Source organism: Entelurus aequoreus, linkage group LG01 (assembly GCF_033978785.1).
Source record: "Entelurus aequoreus isolate RoL-2023_Sb linkage group LG01, RoL_Eaeq_v1.1, whole genome shotgun sequence".
Lineage (NCBI taxonomy): Eukaryota > Metazoa > Chordata > Actinopteri > Syngnathiformes > Syngnathidae > Entelurus > Entelurus aequoreus.
This window is the reverse complement of record NC_084731.1, coordinates 18,975,563-18,999,738: the sequence shown is the minus strand read 5'-3', so window position 1 is coordinate 18,999,738 and position 24,176 is coordinate 18,975,563. Positions and strand designations below refer to the sequence as shown.

General features: G+C 37.8%; 2 protein-coding genes across 3 annotated transcripts in view; both read right to left on the bottom strand.

Annotated features, from left to right (window-relative positions):
• The window catches only part of slc41a1 (solute carrier family 41 member 1), a 123,311-nt gene extending 113,926 nt beyond the window's left edge, over positions 1 to 9,385 (bottom strand). The window contains exons 1-2 of one of the 2 annotated variants that reach the window (XM_062045262.1): positions 9,323 to 9,385; positions 8,202 to 8,276 (exon numbers count right to left, since the gene is read on the bottom strand). The gene's annotated coding sequence lies outside the window, so the exon portion shown is untranslated. The remainder of the gene's footprint in view (positions 1 to 8,201; positions 8,277 to 9,322) is intronic. The other variant, XM_062045269.1, reaches the window with a different exon arrangement.
• A 5,760-nt stretch (positions 9,386 to 15,145) lies between these two features.
• klhdc8a (kelch domain containing 8A) overlaps positions 15,146 to 24,176 on the bottom strand; it is a 76,194-nt gene continuing 67,163 nt past the window's right edge. Inside the window, exons 6-8 of the mRNA XM_062045281.1 lie at positions 23,400 to 23,501; positions 23,068 to 23,216; positions 15,146 to 18,360 (exon numbers count right to left, since the gene is read on the bottom strand). Coding sequence (XP_061901265.1) covers positions 18,307 to 18,360; positions 23,068 to 23,216; positions 23,400 to 23,501 — 305 coding nt within the window. The 3' untranslated portion in view covers positions 15,146 to 18,306. The remainder of the gene's footprint in view (positions 18,361 to 23,067; positions 23,217 to 23,399; positions 23,502 to 24,176) is intronic.

Genomic DNA, 24,176 nt, shown 5'->3' with positions numbered 1-24,176 from the left:
AACAAATCAGAAGTATTAAAAGGAACTGTAAATGCTCTCGTTACAACCACTAAGTTAAATGTGAAGATAAATGTTAATCGTATTATTATAATTTGTATTTTATTCTTACATGGACAAATAACAACTGTAAACATGTAAAAAAAAAAAAAATAATAATGAGAACAAGCTGAAATGTTCTAATACTAATAATATTGACGGGTAATACAAATCTGACACAATATCTGTTTTTAGCATTTTTTTTTACTTTGACTTGTCAGGACGTAGCCCTTGGGGGAAAAAGTTTGGGCACCCCTGTCCTATAGTATCAAAAGTATCAATATTTTGATTTGAGAATCAGTATTAGAGGATAAAAATCTGGTATCGATATTTCAGTATCGATCCGCACATCACTACCATGCAAAGTCAAGTTTAGACAAGGTCAAATTACGTTAAAGGTGCATATTAGTTTCATCCTGAAACATTCCCCAAAAGCCGAATACCCCCAAATTCTTGAAAACGGTGTATTTCTTCATAAAAGAAGTTCCCAGCAAATACTGCGCCTTCACTTGCAGTCACGTAATGAACTCTTGTGAAGTACACGTCATTGCGAATGGAAACAAAGTTGTTAGAAAGTAACGAACAGAGTCTTACAAATTAACCAGCTCGCCCTCGTTCAACAACGTGCCGCTGAGAGTGTTTGCAGGTAGGTGAAGAGTAACCGAATGCAGACGGCACATAGCTCAGCCATTAAACAACAAAACAACATCCCCACATCTGCGGTCCCTTCCGAGGTTTGTCGTTGTTCCCATTGGGTTGACTTTTTTCTTGCCCTGATGTCGTTGTGGCTTGTGCAGCCCTTTGACACATTTGTGATTAAAGGGTATATAAGTAAACTTTGATTGATTGATATACATCATAAGTGTCAAACTCAAGGCCCGGGGGCCACATCTGGCCCGCCACGTCATTTTATGTGGCCCGCAAAAGGCCTGGAATTACCATGCGTCTATTTGTTTCGAAATGTAGTCAACTTTCTATTTTGACAGAAAAAATACATGTACTGTATGCAATATCATATATTTTAAACTTAATCTAATATTGCAACAAATATATTATCACACATTCCTAACATCAAAATAAGTACTTAAATATCTGCTTGACAAATGATTTTGAAGCAACTAATCCATCAAATTGTACAATGTAAATATTATTTTTCCGTAAAAAACTGGTAGCTCAGTTGCCAGAATTTAACCGTAAAAACATGAGACAAAAAATGTGTAATATTGTTTTTCCATTTACACCTTAAAAACAACGACCCTAGATTTTACAGTAAAACAGTGGTACTTTTTCCCCCATTTACATTTACAGTATACATTGTAAAAAACATGGTATATTTGGCAGCTAAACTTTACTCTTTGCCTGCTTTTCTTACAGTGTACGTAAACATATATAACAATAAATAATTGTGTAATGAAGCAATTTAAAATGTGTATATTGTTCACTGTTACAAGTGGCCCGCTGAGGGCAGCCATAACTTTTATGTGGCCCCCAATGAAAACAAGTTTGACACCTCTGATATACATAGTCATATGTACATATACACATATGCATATATACATATACACATAAATATATATATATATATATATATATATATATATATATATATATATATATATATATATATATATATATATATATATATATATATATATATGTACATATACACATATGCATATATACATATACACATAAATATATATATATATATATATATATATATATATATATATATATATATATATATATATATATATATATATATATATATATATATATATATATATATATATGTATATATATTAGGGCTGCAACAACTAATCGATTAAAATCGATTATAAAAATAGTTGGCGATTAATTTAGTCATCGATTCGTTGGATCTATGCTATGCGCATGCGCAGAGGCAATTATTTTTATTTTTTTTAATAAACCTTTATTTATAAACTGGAATATGTACAAACAGCTGAGAAACAATAATCTAAATAAGTATGGTGCCAGTATGCTGTTTTTTTCAACAAAATACTGGAAAGGATAGAAATGTAGTTTGTCTCTTTTATCCGATTATTAATCGATGTAATAATCGACAGACTAATCGATTATCAAATTAATCGTTAGTTGCAGCCCTAATATATATATATATATATATATATATATATATATATATATATATATATATATATATATATATATATATATATATATATATATATATATATGCAGTATACATACATATATACATATACGGTATATATAGATATACATATATACACATATATATATACACACACACATATATGTTGGCGCTAGGAATTTTCAAAATGGGGTCCAGGGACCCCATCAAGTCATAAAAATGGGGTCCCACAGTAAATTTTTGGGGTCCCACTTTTTTGTAAGCGTTTTGAAAACAAATGATAAATGTATGCATTATCCTGTTATATCTCACATTCTATATTGTGTTTTGGAAAAAGGTTGTCATAAACGTTACTTAATTCATTACAAAAAATAATACAAAAGAAAACAATTTTTTATGCTTATGTAAATGTATTCAGTTATAAACATTTATTCACTTTCTTCTTTCCTTCATGGATCTAAACTTTACCGCTGCCGGTAGTTTTTTCTATATTTGTATTTAATTTAAGTTGTAGGTGGATTTATTTCAGCATAAAAGTGTAAAAGGGGTTTTGCTTCGTTCATGAAATGATGATAATGGTGTGCCAGGGCATACATGCATTATTTATTTAACTCTTAAATCAACTTGAGATCTATCCGACAATTCTAAGTTGTTTTTCTGTTTGTTTGTTTTCTGCTCTTTCTGTCAACGAAAACTATGTTGTTTTTTTTATGGCAAACACACAAAATATGCCAAATCTTCCACAAAAAATATTTTTAGAATGTGCCATGTGCCAAGCAAATACTTGTGTTCCAAGAAGTTATGCAACAGGTGAATGTGTCCGGTTCCAATATGACATTTTGGCAGACATTCACAACAAGCGGAAATTATTCACAGCAGTGCAGTACCAAGTAATCTAAATGGAAGAAAAAAAAGACAGAGGTATGATTTACGCTAAGCCTGAGAACACCTGAAATTAGTATAAATCAGAATTTGATTGGACTTTTGGAATGGGGGGAAACAGGTTTTGAGAGCACACCATTATTCTGTACTGTGCACTTTGAGTCGTATAGTTTTAATTACAATTTCCACAGCAATCATTGGAAAACAAAAAACAAAACAAATCAAAACAAAACAAAGGACAGGAAAGACAGCAGGATCAATAAATAACTGCAGTCATCCTTTGTTTACCTACGCTAATTGGTTCCAGGCCTGACTATGGATCATTATTAATAAATCTAATATTTTTATAGTTAGAGCATAAAAAGACTGTTTTTGACCTTTGAAATAATTGTTGTTTTTACCATAATTAGAGACCTTCAAACAAGAATTAACACAGATATCTTCACTTTTACACTCATTTCACCCAATATAGTTAAAGTACCAATGATTGTCACACACACACTAGGTGTGGCGAAATTATTCTCTGCATTTGACCCATCACCCTTGATCACCCCCTGGGAGGGGAGGGGAGCAGTGGGCAGCAGCGGTGGCCACGCCCGGGAATAATTTTTGGTGATTTAACCCCCAATTCCAACCCTTGATGTTGAGTGCTAAGCAGGGAGGTAATGGGTCCCATTTTTATAGTGTTTGGTATGACTCGGCCAGGGTTTGAACTCACAACCTACCGATCTCAGGGCGGACACTCTAACCACTAGACCACTGAGTAGGTTTAGTAACCTTGAGTGCGTACTACCATATATATCAGTACTCACTCAGTAGCCTGGAGTATCTTCCAAATATCATTGCTCTGGCCTTACTTACAGTTACTTCGTCATTCCTCTAAGTAAGAACAGGACTTTGATGTGTTGAAACCACGGGCATAAGTTGCTCAACCTGACAGTCGCAACTACGACCATTAGCCGTGTTGTTAGCATTCTGTGTTGTTAGCATTTCGTAGTTCTTACACATCGCTCACGTCAAAGGTTCACCAAAGTCATGTGAAGTTGATGATGTTGAAGATGAAGTGCTTCAAGAAATGTAATTTTCACTTAGCATTGCCTAGACAACTGCTCATTGCTGATAGCAGTCCTGTTAGTACTAAGGGGCACTTCGGTACTAGCACGTCTCACGTCTCGTCTTTTGACATCGCTCACGTCAAAGTCTCACCAATGTGCGTTGTTGATGAGGCAGGTGTTGAAGTTTGTCAACTTGATTGTTTTCGAGATTAGCTGCCATGTTGTTCGTAATGTTCACCCTTAACCCAGAAACGGAATTCCCACTTGGTGAATATCTTTACTACCACACCAAAAGAAAATAAGACAAATACCGCACTGAAACACATAAAATACATGAATAAGACTCAATTTAGGCAATAGTTGAACCGCAATAGTTGAAGCGCGATGTAGGGAGGAACCACAGAATGGCCACATTCGTGGCCGAAGAAGAGGCAGATGCAAGCGGACATACAACCTCAGCAGCCGCTTAGGTCCACGGCCAAGTCCCGGGAGTCGCTGCTGATGGCACGGAGAGCATTCATGAAAGGTTATCCTTGTGGTAGACGAATAGGACGATTGGCATGGTGCTTAATGCGTCTGACCAGACTTCCCTCCCAGGGAATTAAAGTCACTGGTCAATCCCAAGTTCTTTCAGATGACATATATGCAGAGTAAGAAAAACCATCAAGACAGAATAGGAATATTATCAAGTTTTACTAAAGCTTTAGGAGACCAGCCCACATCAATACAGTCATACCGTCATCTCGGGATGGTCTAACATTCAAACAGGAAGAGACAACTTCTTGTATGCGAAAACAGCCCCCACCCTGTCCAGAAAGGAATACAGGCACATTGTTCTACTACAGATAAGATATAAGGGAGTACTCCAACTCCTACCTTGCAAGCCTTCAAGGTAACACACACAGTTTACTTGCGGACATATTCCTAAAAAAATAGAAAGAGTACAAATGGAAAAACACTAGCTGTTTTAAACATGACTACGAATAAAGAAAGAACTCTTAAACATATATGCATTCTCCACATGCTCCATTGGCTGTTGTGGAGGTCGAACGCGGAGAGGGCGCTCAGTCGAGCATCGTCGAGGTAGTGGCCCCGCTGGAGGTGACGGTGTCGTTTGAAGCGAGCCCTCTTGGAGATGACATCCGGAGCAGAACCACAGGAGGCGGAACTGGTGACGGACGTAGAGATGGCCTTGCCGGGCAATGAGACGGCAACGGTGGTCTTGCCGGGCAACAGACATCGGCCTTGGCGGCCTTTCAGGAGGAGAGGGGCGTAGTGGGTAGAGCGGCCGTGCCAGAAACCTGAGGGTTTTGGGTTCGCTCCCCGCCTCTTGACATCCAAAATCGCTGCCGTTGTGTCTTCGGGCAGGACACTTCACCCTTGACCCCAGTGCCGCTCACACTTGGGAATGAATCATGAATGAATGATAGGTGGTGGTCGGAGGGGCCGTAAGCGCAAACTGGCAGCCTCGCTTCCGTCAGTCTACCCCAGGGCAGCTGTGGCTACAAATGTAGCTTACCACCACCAGGTGTGGATGAATGATGGGTTCCCACTTCTCTGTGAACGCTTTGAGTATCTAACAATAGAAAAGCGCGATATAAAATCTAATCCATTATTATTATTCAGGAAGAGACAATATCGTCTGTGACGGACACATCAGCAATTAGCAGAGCAGTGCGCTAGTAGTAGCTCTCCCCTCACGAAGCTGACGCCAGACACTTTTTCAGAGGAAGGAGCTGTTGGTCGGTGGCGTCCTCCGCCGTAGAAGCCAGGGAAGGGCGTAAGGTGGCTAGGAGGAGGGAAAACAACATGTCACGTGCTGAGTCCCAACACGACGCCAGGATGGACAGCGCGGTGGGTTCTAGAGGAGCTTTCACTTAACCAGCAGGAAGTGGAGTTTTGAGCTGAGGAGGCGCCAGCACAAAAAGAGGCTGGGTTCTGGGAAGTCTTGGAGCCGGAGTACGCAACGCTTGGGCCTTCAAAAGCAGTGGAGCGGGCACGGGCAAAACTCAGGCTTTGGGAAGCCTCGGGGTAGGAGTAGGTGGTGCTCAAGCTTGGGAAGCAGAGAAGCACACACCAGCAAAACTGCTTTTGAAAGCCAGGGAGCTGGTATCTGCCAAACTTAAGGGAGAAAGAATGAGCTTGCCCAGGGTTGGAATAGCACAAACCCGGCCTTCATATTCTCCAGGAACTCTGCAGTTCAGAATGACGGCTCCAAGTCGTGTCCCCGCGAAGTCACTTTCTGGCTCAAAGATTCTGCCACAATCTTGCATGGCTGCGATTTTTGTGACACCAACATGCAACGTGAGACAGGAGGACGACGTGCAGGTAAGAGAAGTCTTGTAAATCTTAACACATGTGACATAAGCAGCTCACATGCATGCTAACAAAGTCAGTAATATAGAAAAATCCTCGAACCCCGTCTAGAGGGCGAACAGTCATAAGTTGAAGGACAAATTGAAGGTGTGGCTAGGCTGCCAAAAAACGCTCAGGGAGACAATCAGGAAGTGGGACTAAAATAAAAGCGCTGACCAGGAAATAAACACAATACTAAGGAAACATGACAGTATGTGAGACCTGACGTGACAGGTGTACAGAAAACTAAGACAAACACGCGAGTCCACATCGATCGTTTCACTTTAGTTTGGCCTTGGTGGAGATCTGAGGTATACACTATCGTTCAAAAGTTTGGGGTCTCATAGAAAACCCCTATTAAGCTGTTGTGTGAGCCGTATGGTACGTTAGAAGCGAATCAAGCCAAATCAACTTACAAGAGGTGCTTCAGGAAACACGGGGTCACATTTCTTCACTTTACGTCAACTAGGGACAGCATTAAGAGGTGGCTACATGGGCTAAAGCCCCAGATTTTTACCCAGATTTTTTCTAAAAAATCTGGATGAGCTTCAAGAGGTAGTCACCTGAAATGGTTTTTCACTTCACACGTGTGCTCGAAGCTCATCCAGAGAATGCCAAGAGTGTGCAAAGCAGTAATCAGAGCAAAGGATGGCTATTTTGAAAAAACTAGAATATAAAACATGTTTTCAGTTATTTCACCTTTTTTTTTGTTAAGTATACAGCTCCACTAATGGACATTGGAGTGTTACTTTCAAAGGCAAAATTAAAGTATTGCTAGAAACATAATTTTATGTAGGACTTTATTGTATAATATGTATAGTACATGTTCCAAAAAGAAAAAAGCATAAAACACAGTATATTTAAATATACTAAATGTAAAAAAGGGAATAAATATTCAAAATAAGATCATTAAATGAAATCTAGTTTGGTTACGCCATCATGAGCACAACACAAGGTTGTAAAAGTTTCAACTACAATTGTAAATAAGATGTCAAAAGCAAACTGAAATCAAATACACACAGCTTAAAGATTGATTAATACCTACTTAAATTTAGTAATACATAAATATGATGATTTATCAAAATATAAAAGAAATACACCTGAAGAGAACGCTCATGATGGTTATACCAAAAAGTGACGCTATGAATCGCGTTTTTCCAAGTTTTTGGGGCATTTTTATGCTATTTCCAAGCATCTCCTTTTCATTATCGTTGATTTTAAATGGTCAAACTAATGCATATTATATATGCATGCCCTAGTAAACAAAAAAAAGTCATATTTATTTTGATTGTTACATTTTGAAGTACATTTGTGCAGGTGGGTGTGAATGTACCCATTACCAGAGCTGTACACATAAGTACATAACTCCACATGTCATAGTTTTGATGCCTTCAGTGACAATCTACAATGTAAATAGTCATGAAAATAAAGAAAACGCATTGAATGAGAAGGTGTGTCCAAACTTTTGGCCTGTACTCTATATATTGATTGATTGATTGAAACTTTTATTAGTAGATTGCACAGTACAGTACATATTCCGTACAATTGACCACTAAATGGTAACACCCGAGTAAGTTTTTCAACGTGGGGTCTACGTTAATCAATTCATGGTAAAAATATATACTATCAGCATAATACAGTCATCACACACATATACACATATGCATACAAAATATATATATGTATATATACATATATATACATACACACATTAGTTACACAGGTTGCATATTTGGACTTACCAGTACAATGTTTTTCCTTTGATTCAGGGAAGCTGATGTTGTGTTGGCTTTACTCATGAATGCATTCACTGCCATCTAGTGGACATTAAAGAAAAGAACATTGAACACATGGCGAACCAGATTCATTTTTGAAAATAAATAAAATAATGGGTGATATACACTACCGTTCAAAAGTTTGGGGTCACATTGAAATGTCCTTATTTTTGAAGGAAAAGCACTGTACTTTTCAATGAAGATAACTTTAAAGTAGTCTTAACTTTAAAGAAATACACTCTATACATTGCTAATGTGGTAAATGACTATTCTAGCTGCAAATGTCTGGTTTTTGGTGCAATATCTACATAGGTGTATAGAGGCCCATTTCCAGCAACTATCACTCCAGTGTTCTAATGGTACAATGTGTTTGCTCATTGGCTCAGAAGGCTAATTGATGATTAGAAAACCCTTGTGCAATCATGTTCACACATCTGAAAACAGTTTAGCTCGTTACAGAAGCTACAAAACTGACCTTCCTTTGAGCAGATTGAGTTTCTGGAGCATCACATTTGTGGGGTCAATTAAACGCTCAAAATGGCCAGAAAAAGAGAACTTTAATCTGAAACTCGACAGTCTATTCTTGTTCTTAGAAATGAAGGCTATTCCACAAAATTGTTTGGGTGACCCCAAACTTTTGAACGGTAGTGTATGTACCTAAGTGCACTTAGAACTTGCTGGTGTTTGTTTTTCCTTCTAAAATAGAACTAATTATTAATGTTACATAAATTACATTGGACGTTCACAGTAATAATGTCTTCTTTATTGGAAAATAACTAAACTTAGCACTTTTTTGTTGTGCTTAGTAGTACCACACAAGTACTTTGAATTGAACCAAATACCACATGATAGTTCAAAAATAATTAAAAGTGGTTTATTACCATTTTTACTTTTGTGTCAAATGTCAGGATTTCAATAGGATTTACTGTCAAATGCTAAAAGCCCAGTAGCTTGCTTGTTTCAACGAATGTACGTGAGAATAGCGGAAATGTAATATTTGACACCTTATAAAAACAATATAACTGATAAATTATTCTAAAATGACATGTACTCGTAAAACAAACACTTTTGTATACTAGCTAGCTTACCTGACACGCTGCCATTTTGCTGACGTCACAGCTGTGCAAGCGTTGGCGTGCGGATCGATACTGAAATTTCGATAACGCCAATACCAGATCATTATGCGCTAACGTCGATTCTCAAATAAATTAGACACATTAGGTATATTTTTGCACAAAGTATCGGATCGGTATCACCAATATCAGCCTGAAGTTTGCTCGGTATCGGACCGAAAAGAAAATCAGTGGTGTCAGACAAAAGTAGCAGAGATGGGTCGTTCGCCAACGATGCGGCTCTTTGGAGTGGTCGCGTTGGCGGCCATAAGAGTTGTTTCTCTGCAAGGAATAAATGTCAGTGTTTCATACATTGTAGGTGCCATCTTTTAAAATTCTTACAATAGTTTTATTTATTTTTTATCTCCTATGTCAATATAGTGCTTTCTTGCACAATTTTCACATTTATTTGTTTTTTTTCTGCCATATTACTTTGTTTATAATGCTTGTGTTGCTTTCATTTGCACATTCAATTTCTACTTAAGGTCCATGAAACAATGTTTTTTTTTTAATCTACAATAATGTTTCTTATACAAAGGAAATCATTTTGAATGTGTTGTTTGTGTTTTAAAATAAAACTTGGTTACCGCGATAATAATAACGGTGATAATTTTGGTCACAACAACCGTGATAAGAAATGTTCATACCGCGACATCCCTACATTGTGCAAAACCCAAAACCAGTGAAGTTGGCACGTTGTGTAAATGGTAAATAAAAACAGAATACAATGATTTGCAAATCCTTTTCAACTTATATTCAATTGAATAGACTGCAAAGACAAGATATTTAATGTTCGAACTGAGAAACTTAAGTTTTTTTTGCAAATAATCATTAACTTAGAATTTAATGGCAACAACACATTGCAAAAACGTTGTCACAGGGGCATTTTTACCACTGTGTTACATGGCCTTTCCTTTTAACAACACTCAGTAAACGTTTGGGAACTGAGGAGACCAATTTTTGAAGCTATTCAGGTGGAATTCTTTCCCATTCTTGCTTGATGTACAGCTTAAGTTGTTCAACAGTCCAGGGGTCTCCGTTGTGGTATTTTACGCTTCATAATGCGCCACACATTTTCAATGGGAGACAGGTCTGGACTACAGGCAGGCCAGTCTAGTACCCGCACTCTTTTTCTACGAAGTTACGCTGTTGTAACAAGTGTAGAATGTGGCTTGGCATTGTCTTGCTGACATAAGCAGGGGCGTCCATAAAAAAAGCCTTTGCTTGGGTGGCAACATACCGTATTTCCTTGAATTAGCGCACCTGCGGTAATTAATTTAAAACCTCTTCTCACTCCGACGCTTACCAAAGGCATGCGGTAAATTTAGGCATGCGCTTATAAATTTGAGTGTGATGTAAGGATAATCATGACATCGCTTAATGCCGCAATAAAATTTCAAGCACAATGAATCATCCCGGGAGATCTTTTTGTTTGGGTCTGAAAAGGCAATTATAACGTGACACTCTTTATTTTTTACAAGGGGTCATTCAACAATTACGTACGCATTTTTCTCCAGGATTTTGACCCCAACCCCCGTACGCAAAATTTAGTAGGTACGTGACTTACCCGGCGGTAATTCTAGGCATGCGCTAATTATTTTGCGAAAGGAGTTTGACCCAGCGGTAAATCGAGGCATGCGCATACTATATACCCGGCGGCAATTCCAGGAAATACAGTATGTTGTTCCAAAACCTGTATGTACCTTTCAGCATTAATGGTGCCTTCACAGATGTGTAAGTTACCCATGTCTTGGGCACTAATACACCCCCATACCATCACAGATGTTGGCTTTTCAACTTTGCGCCTATAACAATCCGGATGGTTCTTTTCCTTTTTGGTCGGGAGGACACGACGTCCACAGTTTCCAAAAAACAATTTGAAATGTGGACTCGTCAGACCACAGAAAACTTTTCCACTTTGCATCAGTCCATCTTAGATGAGCTCGGGCCCAGCGAAGTTGGCGACGTTTCTGGGTGTTGTTGATAAATGGCTTTGGCTTTGCATAGTAGAGTTTTAACTTGCACATACAGATGTAGCAACAAACTGTAGTTACTGACAGTGGTTTTCTGAAGTGTTCCTGAGCCCATGTGGCGATATCCTTTACACACTGATGTCGCTTTTTGACGCAGTACCGCCTGAGGGATCGAAGGTCACGGGCATTCAATGTTGGTTTTCGGCCAAGCCGGTTACATGCAGTGATTTCTCCAGATTCTCTGAACTTTTTGATGATATTACGGACTGTAGGTGGCCAAATCCCTAAATTCCTTGCAATAGCTGGTTGAGAAATGTTGTTCTTAAACTGTTTGACAATTTGCTCACACATTTGTTCCCAAAGTGGTGACGCTCGCCCCATCCTTGTTTGTGAATGACTGAGCATTTCACGGAAGCTGCTTTTATACCCAATCATGGCACCCACCTGTTCCCAATTAGCCTGTTCACCTGTGGGATGTTCCAAATAAGTGTTTGATGAGCATTCCTCAACTTTCTCAGTCTTTTTTACCACTTGTGCCAGCTTCTTTTAAACATGTTGCAGGCATCAAATTCCAAATGAGCTAATATTTGCAAAAAATAAGTAAGTTTACCAGCTCGAACATTAAATATCTTGTCTTTGCAGTCCATTCAATTGAATCTTGGTTGAAAAAGGTTTGTAAATCATTGTATTCTGTTTTTATTTACCATTTACACAACGTGCCAACGTCACTGGTTTTGGGTTTTCTATGTCGCTTTTAAGACATTTAAAGTGTTGGTGACATGGATAACTCTGATAACATGAATAAATAATAATAGACACAGACAAACTTGATATCATAACAATCACTTTATCTTAGGCAAAAATCCAATCTGTGACATCGCGACCTGAGAGGGGTGTTAATAAAAATCGAGAAAATTGTATTGCTGTTGGTGTAAAAGCTTGAGTTCATTTGCCCCTTTTTTTTTTTTACTATATTGTACCGCCACCTATTTACTTATTATTATCATTTGTCATGTATTATTACTGTAAACCTTTCTACATAAATACAGATGTGCACTGCTACAACACAGAGCGGACTGACAGTAACATGTTTTCCACACAGAGCTAATAGAAATTCTGCTACTTATTTTCTATATATTTAGTGCAAAAGCTTATAGGTGACATGACATCCCCACTGCAGCCGTAACTTGTCAAAACTTGTGGATTTCGTACTAACCCGAGCAGAGTAGAAGCTGCATGTTATTATAACCAGACCTCAACACTGGAAAGCATGTGTGCATAAATCTCTATTCAATGTAAGACGTGAGCGACAAAATAGTTTATCCTGTACAATTATTTACTATGAAAGCTATGAAAACAGTTCCTCTTCACCATCAGGGGTGTCCAAAGGGCGGCCCCGGGGGCCGGGTGGTGCAGCTGTGCAAGTGTGCGTTGATAAACCTCACTCCTGACACCTTAAAAGTTTGTGCTGCACATCAATATTTTAGCTTGATGCCTCATTCAGAGGACCCAGGTTCAAGCATCTATATGAATATAGATGAGATATATTATTACACCAGTGGTTCCCATACATTAATAATACATCAATTAATAATTAATAAACTTGGCGCTACTTGGTCACGATTGGTCATACACACTTTATAATGCACCTAGTCTGTAGTGTGTGTATGCACGCTACAACAGCTTCTTCTCCCCGGCTAGATGTAAATAATAATCTGTAGATTAAACGTTGTTTTACTTAATACCTGGGATTTAATAATAATACCTGGGATTTATATAGCGCTTTTCTAAGTACCCAAAGTCGCTTTACATGTTAAAAACACATCATTCATTCACACCTGGTGGTGGTAAGCTACTTTGTAGCCACAGCTGCCCTGGGGTAGACTGACGGAAGCGTGGCTGCCAATTTGCGCCTACGGCCCCTCCGACCACCACCTATCATTCATTCAACATTCATTCACCGGTGTGAGCGGCACCGGGGGCAAGGGTGAAGTGTCCTGCCCAAGGACACAACGGCATGGTAAGAGGCGGGGAGCGAACCTGCGACCCTCAGGTTTCTGACACGGGCGCTCTACCCACTACGCCATGCCGTCCCGGAACTCTCTATCAATCAATCAATGAATGTTTACTAAAGTTCCTTGGGTGAATAATGTAAACTCACTACACCGGTATGTTTTAGCGCTTTCATGGCGAGTTTACTGACAGATATAAGTAGAGATGTTACTTGTTATTATAGACACTCTGATGGTATTGGTGATGTTAAGAGTTCTCTTTAGTACAAATGTTTGTATGTGTGTTGATATTAACTATCAAAAAATCAATTTAATCAATTTGTAGACGATACATTATGTTTATTTTTTTAAATAAAATAGACATTTCGTTAATGATCACAGTCCCGATGAAATCGTTTAAACGTGCGTTAGTATGATGTTTAAAGACAGCAGATATGCCCAATTGCTTTTTTAGAGTTAATACAGAGTAACATGACGCTCTTTTTATCTTTACCTCAACGTATGTTTCTAGGTGTCTCAATACACTGCAAAAACTGAAATCTAAGTAAGATTAAATATCTCAAATAAGGGTGATATTTGCTTATTTTCTGTCTGATAAGATAATTCTTCTCACTAAGCAGATTTTATGTTAGTGTTTTACTTGTTTTAAGGGTTTTGGTCCTAAATGATCTCAGTAAGATATTACAGCTTGTTGCTGAGATTTGATGACCTATATTGCTTGAAACTAGAATATCAAGTGTTGCAAAGCTGCGTCATCAACACTCACAAGTATAAAACTACTTTTTTAAAGTAATAATTTCTTACTTCAAGCATGAAAAAAAATAATCATGATGCCGAGCGCATATCATTATGTCAAGATAATGGCACCAGCATTTACTTAATTTAAGAATATTTTTCAACATATTGAGCAAAAAGGTCTCTTCTTTTTTTTCTACCAAGAAAAGTGCACTTGTTATTAGTGAGAAAATACTTATTTTAAGGTATTTTTGGGTTCATTGAGGTTAGCTAATTTGACTTGTTTTGGAATGTCTTGACAAGCCGAATTTTCTTGTTCTATTGGCAGATAATTTTGCTTAATTCAAATAAAATACCCCTAATTTTTGTATTTTTTAAAATTGTTTTTGAACACTGACTTTTTGCAGTGTAGGGCTTGAAAATGTGACATGGATACGACTTGCATTGTGGGTCTTGCTGGACTTATTTGCATATTTAACTTGAACGCATCATAATTAAATTATCCCCTCAACTCCCCCCAAAATGGATTAACTCGCTGGAATAAAAAAGACAATATAACATGCATCCATAAAAGTGGACGCATGTGAAAAAGTGCAATATATTTATCTGTACAGTCATCTATTTATTTATTTAGATATATTTATTTATTTTATATATATATTTGTATATTATTTATACACTACCGTTCAAAAGTTTGGGGTCACATTGAAATGTCCTTATTTTTGAAGGAAAAGCACTGTACTTTTCAATGAAGATAACTTTAAACTAGTCTTAACTTTAAAGAAATACACTCTATACATTGCTAATGTGGTAAATGACTATTCTAGCTGCAAATGTCTGGTTTTTGGTGCAATATCTACATAGGTGTATAGAGGCCCATTTCCAGCAACTATCACTCCAGTGTTCTAATGGTACAATGTGTTTGCTCATTGGCTCAGAAGGCTAATTGATGATTAGAAAACCCTTGTGCAATCATGTTCACACATCTGAAAACAGTTTAGCTCGTTACAGGAGCTACAAAACTGACCTTCCTTTGAGCAGATTGAGTTTCTGGAGCATCACATTTGTGGAGTCAATTAAACGCTCAAAATGGCCAGAAAAAGAGAACTTTCATCTGAAACTCGACAGTCTATTCTTGTTCTTAGAAATGAAGGCTATTCCACAAAATTGTTTGGGTGACCCCAAACTTTTGAACGGTAGTGTATATATTTATTTATTTATATATGCACCTTATTGCTTTTTTATCCTGCACTACCATGAGCTTATGTAACGAAATTTCGTTCTTATCTGTGCTGTAAAGTTCAAATTTGAATGACAATAAAAAGGAAGTCTAACTGTATTTTCATGGCTTAATACAAGACTCTTTTTTTTCCCTTTAACAAGTTCAAAATATGGCGCAAATGTACGGCATCATTAACTGTCATGATTGCTTCAAAGAAAAAAAAAAATTGGGGAGATTTTTTTTCATTTCCAGCGTGGAAGCAAAGCCCAAGGAAGTCGGGTTATGAAGCTAAAAAAGAGACGGCGAATAGCCTAGGAAGCAGCCGAGAGACGAACAACCATGACTTTTAACGCCATCACCTGGTACAAGTTGGTGTGTTCACAGAGTTTTCAGACTGGTTAAGTTTGAATCAAAACATGTTTGGTTCTGTTGCAGCATTTAATACGCTGTTAGCATTGGCCAAGCAACAAACAACGTACAGTATTTTGGAAAAAAGCATGTTGTCTGTTTATTTTTACTCGTGGGTAAAAATACATTTAGCGAGTAATCAAAGCACTTATGTAAAAAAATAATCTAGTGACAAATCTAGTGGATACATACAGGCTCCAGATGCTGCTGTAAAACCCTGCCGAACAGATATTACCTCCAGACGGTTTTGTCTTCTGACAAACAGAAAAGACAAAAAGAAGTATAGTTAGAAGTAAATGTACCGTATTTTTCGGACTATAAGGCGCACTTAAAATCCTTTCATTTTCTCAAAACTCGACAGTGCGCCTTATAACCCGGTGCGCCTAATGTACAGAATAATTCTGGTTTTGCTTACCGACCTTGAAGCTATTTTATTTGGTGCATGGTGAAATGATAAGTGTGACCAGTAGATGGCAGTCAAACATACGAGATACGTGTAGACGGCAATATGATGGCAGCCGCACATAAGAGATACGTGTAGACTGCAATATGACTCAATTAAACACCACCAACATTTTATATGTTCCATTGAAAATATAGAACATTACACACGGCGCTCAAAAATCTATCAAAATGTTTTAGTACGACTTTGGTAAGCTATGAAGCCGAACCGCTTGATGGATTGTACTGTGCTTCAACATATGAGTATTATTATGGTGTGTGTATAAGGTAAGACATTATCTGGCGTTTTGTTTCGCAATATTATGCAAAAGAAACTTTTCTTACCTTCTGGTAGCTGCTGATCTGTATTTGGGATCTGTATAAGTCCTGAAAATTTGCGCGCATCCGCCTTTGTAGTCCGTGGTTCTTCTTTTTCTCTATCTTCTTGTTGTGGGACATTCATCCTCCGATGTTGCCATTTCTAATATAAAGTAGTGTAAAGTTCTTACTTATATCTAGGGATGTCCGATAATGGCTTTTTTGCCGATATCCGATATTCCGATATTGTCCAACTCTTAATTACCGATACCGATATCAACCGATACCGATATATACAGATGTGGAATTAACACATTATTATGCCTAATTTGGACAACCAGGTATGGTGAAGATAAGGTACTTTTTACAAAAATTAATAAAATAAAATAAGATAAATAAAATAAAAACATTTTCTTGAATAAAAAAGAAAGTAAAACAATATAAAAACAGTTACATAGAAACTAGTATTTAATAAAAATGAGTAAAATTAACTGTTAAAGGTTAGTACTATTAGTGGACCAGCAGCACGCACAATCATGTGTGCTTACGGACTGTATCCCTTGCAGACTGTATTGATCTATATTGATATATAATGTAGGAACCAGAATATTAATAACAGAAAGAAACAACCCTTTTGTGTGAATGAGTGTGAATGGGGGAGGGAGGTTTTTTGTGTTGGTGCACTAATTGTAGGTGTATTTTGTGTTTTTTATGTTGATTTAATTAAAAAAAAACAACCAAAAAAACAAAACCGATACCAGTAATAAAAAAACCGATACCGATAATTTCCAATATCACATTTTAAAGCATTTATCGGCCGATAATATCGGCAGGCCGATATTATCAGACATCTCTACTTATATCTGTCAGTAAACTCGCCATGAAAGCGCTAAAACATACCGGTGTAGTGAGTTTACATTATTCACCCAAGGAACTTTAGTAAACATTGATTGATTGATTGATAGAGAGTTCCGGTCGGACGGTTTTTCACGGGACACATTTCCGGCCTTGTTGTTGCACTAGTGAGCCACAGATGAGGAGATGCTGCTCCGTTATTAATTGAAGTAAAGTCTGAATGTCATTAAAACAGTTAGCTCCATCTTTTGACACTTCTTCCTCTCCCGTCCTTGCACGCTACACCGCTACAACAAAGATGACGGGGAGAAGACGCTGTCGAAGGTGAGCCACGTAAATAAGACCACCCACAAAACGGCGCATCTTGAAGCGACTTGAAGATGATCTGTAAAACATAAATCTATGCAACATTTTGACCAAAGAACCACCATTACATGTTATGTGGACCACCAAAAAAAATAAAAATAATATGACCCCTTTAATACGCCCTATTATCCTATTATTGCACCTTTTGTATGAAAATAAACCTGACTAGACCCGCTCATCAGCAGTGCGCCTTATAATCCGGTGCGCCCTATGGTCCGGGAAATACGGTAGTTATAAGTAAATATACCGGTATTTGTTTTGTCTTCAGTTTTTTGTAGTCACTTTTAGCAACCCAACACCCCCTGTGGGAAAAATGATGCCCTAATCTGCTTTGTGGATATTTTTGTTCAGACAGCTGAGCGTACTTTGACCTACACGGGATTGATTTGAGCATCTTTACTGTAGAAAATGTATCAAACCCTGTTTGGACACCCCTGCTCTTGACGCCGAGTCTCCATGCAGGCTGCAGTGTTATTCCAGCCCGACAGATGGCAGTGTGGTCTCACGCGGTCGCTATGAAAAGAACACTTTCACATGGTTGGCTCAGATAGTCCACAACTAAAAGTATATTGCAAATACTGTGTGACTAAGAAGGCCGCTCCTACTGATGCACTTTCATCCTGGGTCCGGCTACAGGTATTCCTCTTCTTTGACATACAGAATCTCATGCGCTGGGCTGGGTACCTGGGAGCAAAGAATAAAGAGATTATGAAAAAAATTGCATATCGCAACACTTTGGATGTATTTCAATAATTAATACTATGGTACCTTGGTTTTCATTAGTGTTCCATTCTAAAAGGAACGATAAAAGAAGCAATTTTCCCCATAAGAAATAATGCAAATCCAAATAATCTGTTATTGACACTGAAAAATATGTGCACAAAACTCATTTAATAGAGAATAATTGCAGTTTTCCAAATAGAAAACAATGTAAAATAGATTTAAATGATGAATGAAACGAATAAATTAATCACTTTTATCTTTGTTAAAAAGGCAAAGAGGGTTAACTAAGCGGACGCCACCTTTGTACTTTGCTTGATTCAAAAGAGTTTCTCATCTTCTTCATCAAAGTGCAGGCACCCTTAACTTTTTTAGGCCCTATGGACTTTTTTCTCAGTCATACTTACCGTATTTTACGGATTATAAATCGCAGTTTTTTTCATAGTTTGGCCGGGGGTGCGACTTATACTCAGGAGCGACTTATGTGTAAAATTATTAACACATTACCGTAAAATATCAAATCATGTTATTTATCTCATTCACGTAAGAGACTAGACGTATATCAGCAATCGTCACACACACACGTCAACCAATAAAAATTTGGCGGGGGCGGGTCAAATGTTGTGAAAAAAACGATGCTACCTGCTAGTGCGTCCGTACCTATGAAAATTGATGATTTCAACATTGGCGGTAACTTATAAAAACTGAGATTAGCGATTAGGAGTGACAGATTGTTTGGTAAACGTATAGCATGTTCTATATGTTATAGTTATTTGAATGACTCTTACCATAATATGTTACGTTAACATACCAGGCACGTTCTCAGTTGGTTATTTATGCCTCATATAACGTACACTTATTCAGCCTGTTGTTCACTATTTTTATTTATTTTAAATTGCCTTTCTAATGTCTATTCTTGGTGTTGGATTTTATCAAATAAATTTCCCCCAAAAATGTGACTTATACTCTAGTGCGACTTATATATGTTTTTTTCCTTCTTTATTATGCATTTTCGGCCGGTGCGATTCATACTCCGGAGCGATTTATAATCCAAAAAATACGGTACTACAAAAAAGTACAGAGGTGAATCACAAACTTGTTATTCTTTATTTCTTCTTCGATTCCACAGAATGGTACACTGGCAAATGTATTACCGTATTTTCCAGACTACATAGCGCACCGGAATATAAGCCGCACCCACTATATTTTAGAAGAAAAAACATTTTCCATAAATTAGCCGCAGATGTATACATTGCAATAAGAGTTATTTACACAGGAAGATTCTGTAAGTGATTATTACATTACATACCTTAATTGTTTCTAAACGGTGTCTGTAACATGGCAGTAAAACGGCTGATCAAACCAAACAGAAGTCATCGTCATGGACCCACTAGTTCTACAATCAGCTAAATATATTCAATACTCACAGCGACGTCTTGGTGAATTTACTGAGGAATTTGTGTAACTGAAACAATACAAAAACAATGCCGTTGTGAGTTAATTGCACTAACACACAAAAGTGTTTGACGCATTTTAGCTAATTTTAACGAGGGTAGCGTCATTACATCACGATAGAACGTACAAATATGCATGAAAACACTCCTACAGACATCACACATGGGACGGTTTAGTAAGTATAAACAGTTTTAGTTATATTGTAAAACTAAAAACGTTGCTTGGAGTGATAAATTAAGAATCCGTACGAGTAGAAACGCTATGGACGGCTAGACGACAAAACAGCACTCTGGTTGAAAAAACCCCAAACACTAACGATAAATTGAAGGACACAGCAGCATCTGCAGTGAGCGAGTTCGTCCAAAAGATGGCGCCATATCACAAACAATAAAACGCCCTTTTAGGGTTTTTGATCATTTAAAAAATATATATACCGTATTTTTCGGAGTATAAGTCGCTCTGGAGTATAAGTCGCACCGTCCGAAAATGCATAATAAAGGAGGAAAAAAACATATATAAGTCGCACTGGAGTATAAGTCGCATTTTTTGGGGAAATGTATTTGATAAAAGCCAACACCAAGAATAGACATTTGAAAGGCAATTTAAAATAAATAAAGAATAGTGAACAACAGGCTGAATAAGTGTACGTTATATGAGGCATAAATAACCAACTGAGAACGTGCCTGGTATGTGAACATATTATGGTAAGAGTCATTCAAATAACTATAACATATAGAACATGCTATACATTTACCAAACAATCTGTCACTCCTAATCGCTAAATCCCATGAAATCTTATACGTCTAGTCTCTTACGTGAATGAGCTAAATAATATTATTTGATATTTTACGCTAATGTGTTAATAATTTCACACATAAGTCGCTCCTGAGTATAAGTCCGAAAAATACAGTATAATCATTTTTATTATTGCAGTCAGCGAAGAAAAATCTATAAATTAGGCGCTCTGTTTTATAAGCCGCAGTAGTGCTTATAGTCCAGAATTTACGATAGTTTGTTCTTTTATTGTACAATAACGGAGAGATTGTAAAACGTGGCAATTTTTTTGCAGATTTTTTTGTTGAAAACGGATTCCCACAAAAAGTGGAGTGTACAAAAACCCGAGCACTGTACCACTGTAAACTAGAGATGTCCGATAATGGCTTTTTTGCCGATGTCCGATATTCCGATATTGTCCAACTCTTAATTACAGATTCCGATATCAACCGATACCGATATATACAGTCGCGGAATTAACACATTATTATGCCTAATTTTGTTGTGATGCCCCGCTGGATGCATTAAACAATGTAACAAGGTTTTCCAAAATAAATCAACTCAAGTTATGGAAAAAAATGCCAACATGGCACTGCCATATTTATTATTGAAGTCACAAAGTGCTTTTTTTTTTTAACATGCCTCAAAACAGCAGCTTGGAATTTGGGACATGCTCTCCCTGAAAGAGCATGAGGAGGTTGAGGTGGGCGGGGTTGGGGTGTGTTTGTGTGTGGGTGGGGAGTTGCTGGCACGACCGCTCTACCAATTGAGCTATACCGTAAATAAACAAAGACTTAATTTAGAATTATTTGGACACTAGGGGAACATATAAGGGTTAGGGTTAGGGTTAGGGTTACTAATAAGCAATCATTCTGATGGCTTACTGGTTGTATAATAAGGCCATGCAGAATATGGCATTAATAAGTACTTAATAATACCTAATTAATAGAGATGTCCGATAATGGCTTTTTTGCCGATATCCGATATTCCGATATTGTCCAACTCTTAATTACCGATTCCGATATCAACCGATACCGATATATACAGTCGCGGAATTAACACATTATTATGCCTAATTTTGTTGTGATGCCCCGCTGGATGCATTAAACAATGTAACAAGGTTTTCCAAAATAAATCAACTCAAGTTATGGAAAAAAATGCCAACATGGCACTGCCATATTTATTATTGAAGTCACAAAGTGCTTTTTTTTTTTTAACATGCCTCAAAACAGCAGCTTGGAATTTGGGACATGCTCTCCCTGAGAGAGCATGAGGAGGTTGAGGTGGGCGGGGTTGGGGGTGGGGGGGGGGTTGAGGTGTGTTTGAGTGTGGGTGGGGAGTTGCTGGCACGACCGCTCTACCAATTGAGCTATACCGTAAATAAGCAAAGACTTAATTTAGAATTATTTGGACACTAGGGGAACATATAAGGGTTAGGGTTAGGGTTAGGGTTACTAAAAAGCAATCATTCTGATGGCTTACTGGTTGTATAATAAGGCCATGCAGAATATGGCATTAATAAGTACTTAATAATACCTAATTAATAGAGATGTCCGATAATGGCTTTTTTGCCGATATCCGATATTCCGATATTGTCCAACTCTTAATTACCGATTCCGATATCAACCGATACCGATATATACAGTGGTGGAATTAACACAATATTATGCGTAATTTTGTTGTGATGCTCCGCTGGATGCATTAAACAATGTAACAAGGTTTTCCAAAATAAATCAACTCAATTTATGGAAAAAAAATGCCAACATGGCACTGCCATATTTATTATTGAAGTCACAAAGTGCATTATTTTTTTTTAACATGCCTCAAAACAGCAGCTTGGAATTTGGGACGTGCTCTCCCTGAGAGAGCATGGGGAGGTTGAGGTGGGCGGGGTTGAGGTGTGTGTGTAGGGGACAGCGGGGGGTGTATATTGTAGCGTCCCGGAAGAGTTAGTGCTGCAAGGGGTTCTGGGTATTTGTCCTGTTGTGTTTATGTTGTGTTACGGTGTGGATGTTCTCCCGAAATGTGTTTGTCATTCTTGTTTGGTGTGGGTTCACAGTGTGGCGCATATTTGTAACAGTGGTAAAGTTGTTCATACGGCCACCCTCAGTGTGACCTGTATGGCTGTTGACCAAGTATGCCTTGCATTCACTTGTGTGTGTGAAAAGCTGTAGATATTATGTGATTGGGCCGACACGCAAAGGCAGTGCCTTTAAGGTTTATTGGCGCTCTGTACTTCTCCCTACGTCCGTGTATACAGCGGCGTTTTAAAAAGTCATACATTTTACTTTTTGAAACCGATACCGATAATTTTGAAACCGATACCGATAATTTCCGATATTACATTATAAAGCATTTATCGGCCGATAATATCGGCAGTCCGATTTTATCGGACATCTCTACTGTAAACAAATAATAATAAATGAAAGCGAAATAATTCACCTGGTTAACTCCACCCACTACTAGGAGGCGATCTCTGATGACGATGGAGGAGGCCGTGCAGCGGGGGAACGCCATTGGAGCCAGCCTCTCCCACTTCTTCTTCTGAGGATGGAAAGCCTCCACCGTGTCCAGCGCAGACGGCTCATGACCTGGTCAGATCATCACGACACAGTGACTGGGAGTGACCAATAAAACCAGAAATGCATTACGGTGATTAAACATAAAGCACCATAGCAGCAGGGTTTTACCATTTTCTTCTACCTTATAGAACCCGAAAAACTGTGCAACCAAGATGTGGGCCACGAATCAAGGTTACATGTGCAAAGCCTCACCAAGTCCTCCTGCTACCACCATGCGGTCGCGCAGCATAGCGGCAACAAAGTCTGCTCTCTTTGTCTTCAAGGCGACCGTCTCATCCGACTTCAGCCACGTACCTGAACCAAGAAAATACAGCACAGACGTCGTGAGAATCATTCTGCACAGTACATAGAAACACATAGGAACCCAAACCTACTGTAATTCTGCTAAAAGGAAAACTATTCAATTCAATTTCAATTCAATTCAATTCAATTCAATTCAATTCAATTCAATTATTCAATTATTCAATTCAATTCAATTCAATTATTTATTTATTTCGTACTTGGATGTGTACATTTCAACAACATTTCAACAATCTCACATACCTTACTGCATTCAATACACAGCCATGTCGAAAAGGAACAGGATGAAGAAAATCTTATATTTCCTGCCCCTTCGCACAAAAGAAACATTTTCTTGGTATCTCTTTGCCGGTAGTGCATTAGAACATCCAATGCAACAAATCAATACAAAACAATATATCACATATGCACACACAGGCACCCACACCCACACGCACCCACCCACCAGGGGCGTAGACTCTAGAGTAGTAAAAAAGGCTACAGGACATGTATGACCCAGTTGACAAGAAAAGTTATTGTTGCCTAAAAACTACAAGTTTGTACCCCTACCCAGTGCACACACTCATAGAAATTAATAGAACAAACAATCAATGAAAAGAATAAACAAGCAAGATAAGTTGAACAAAAAATAAATAAACAAAACAAAAACTGAAAAAATAAGGCAATCAC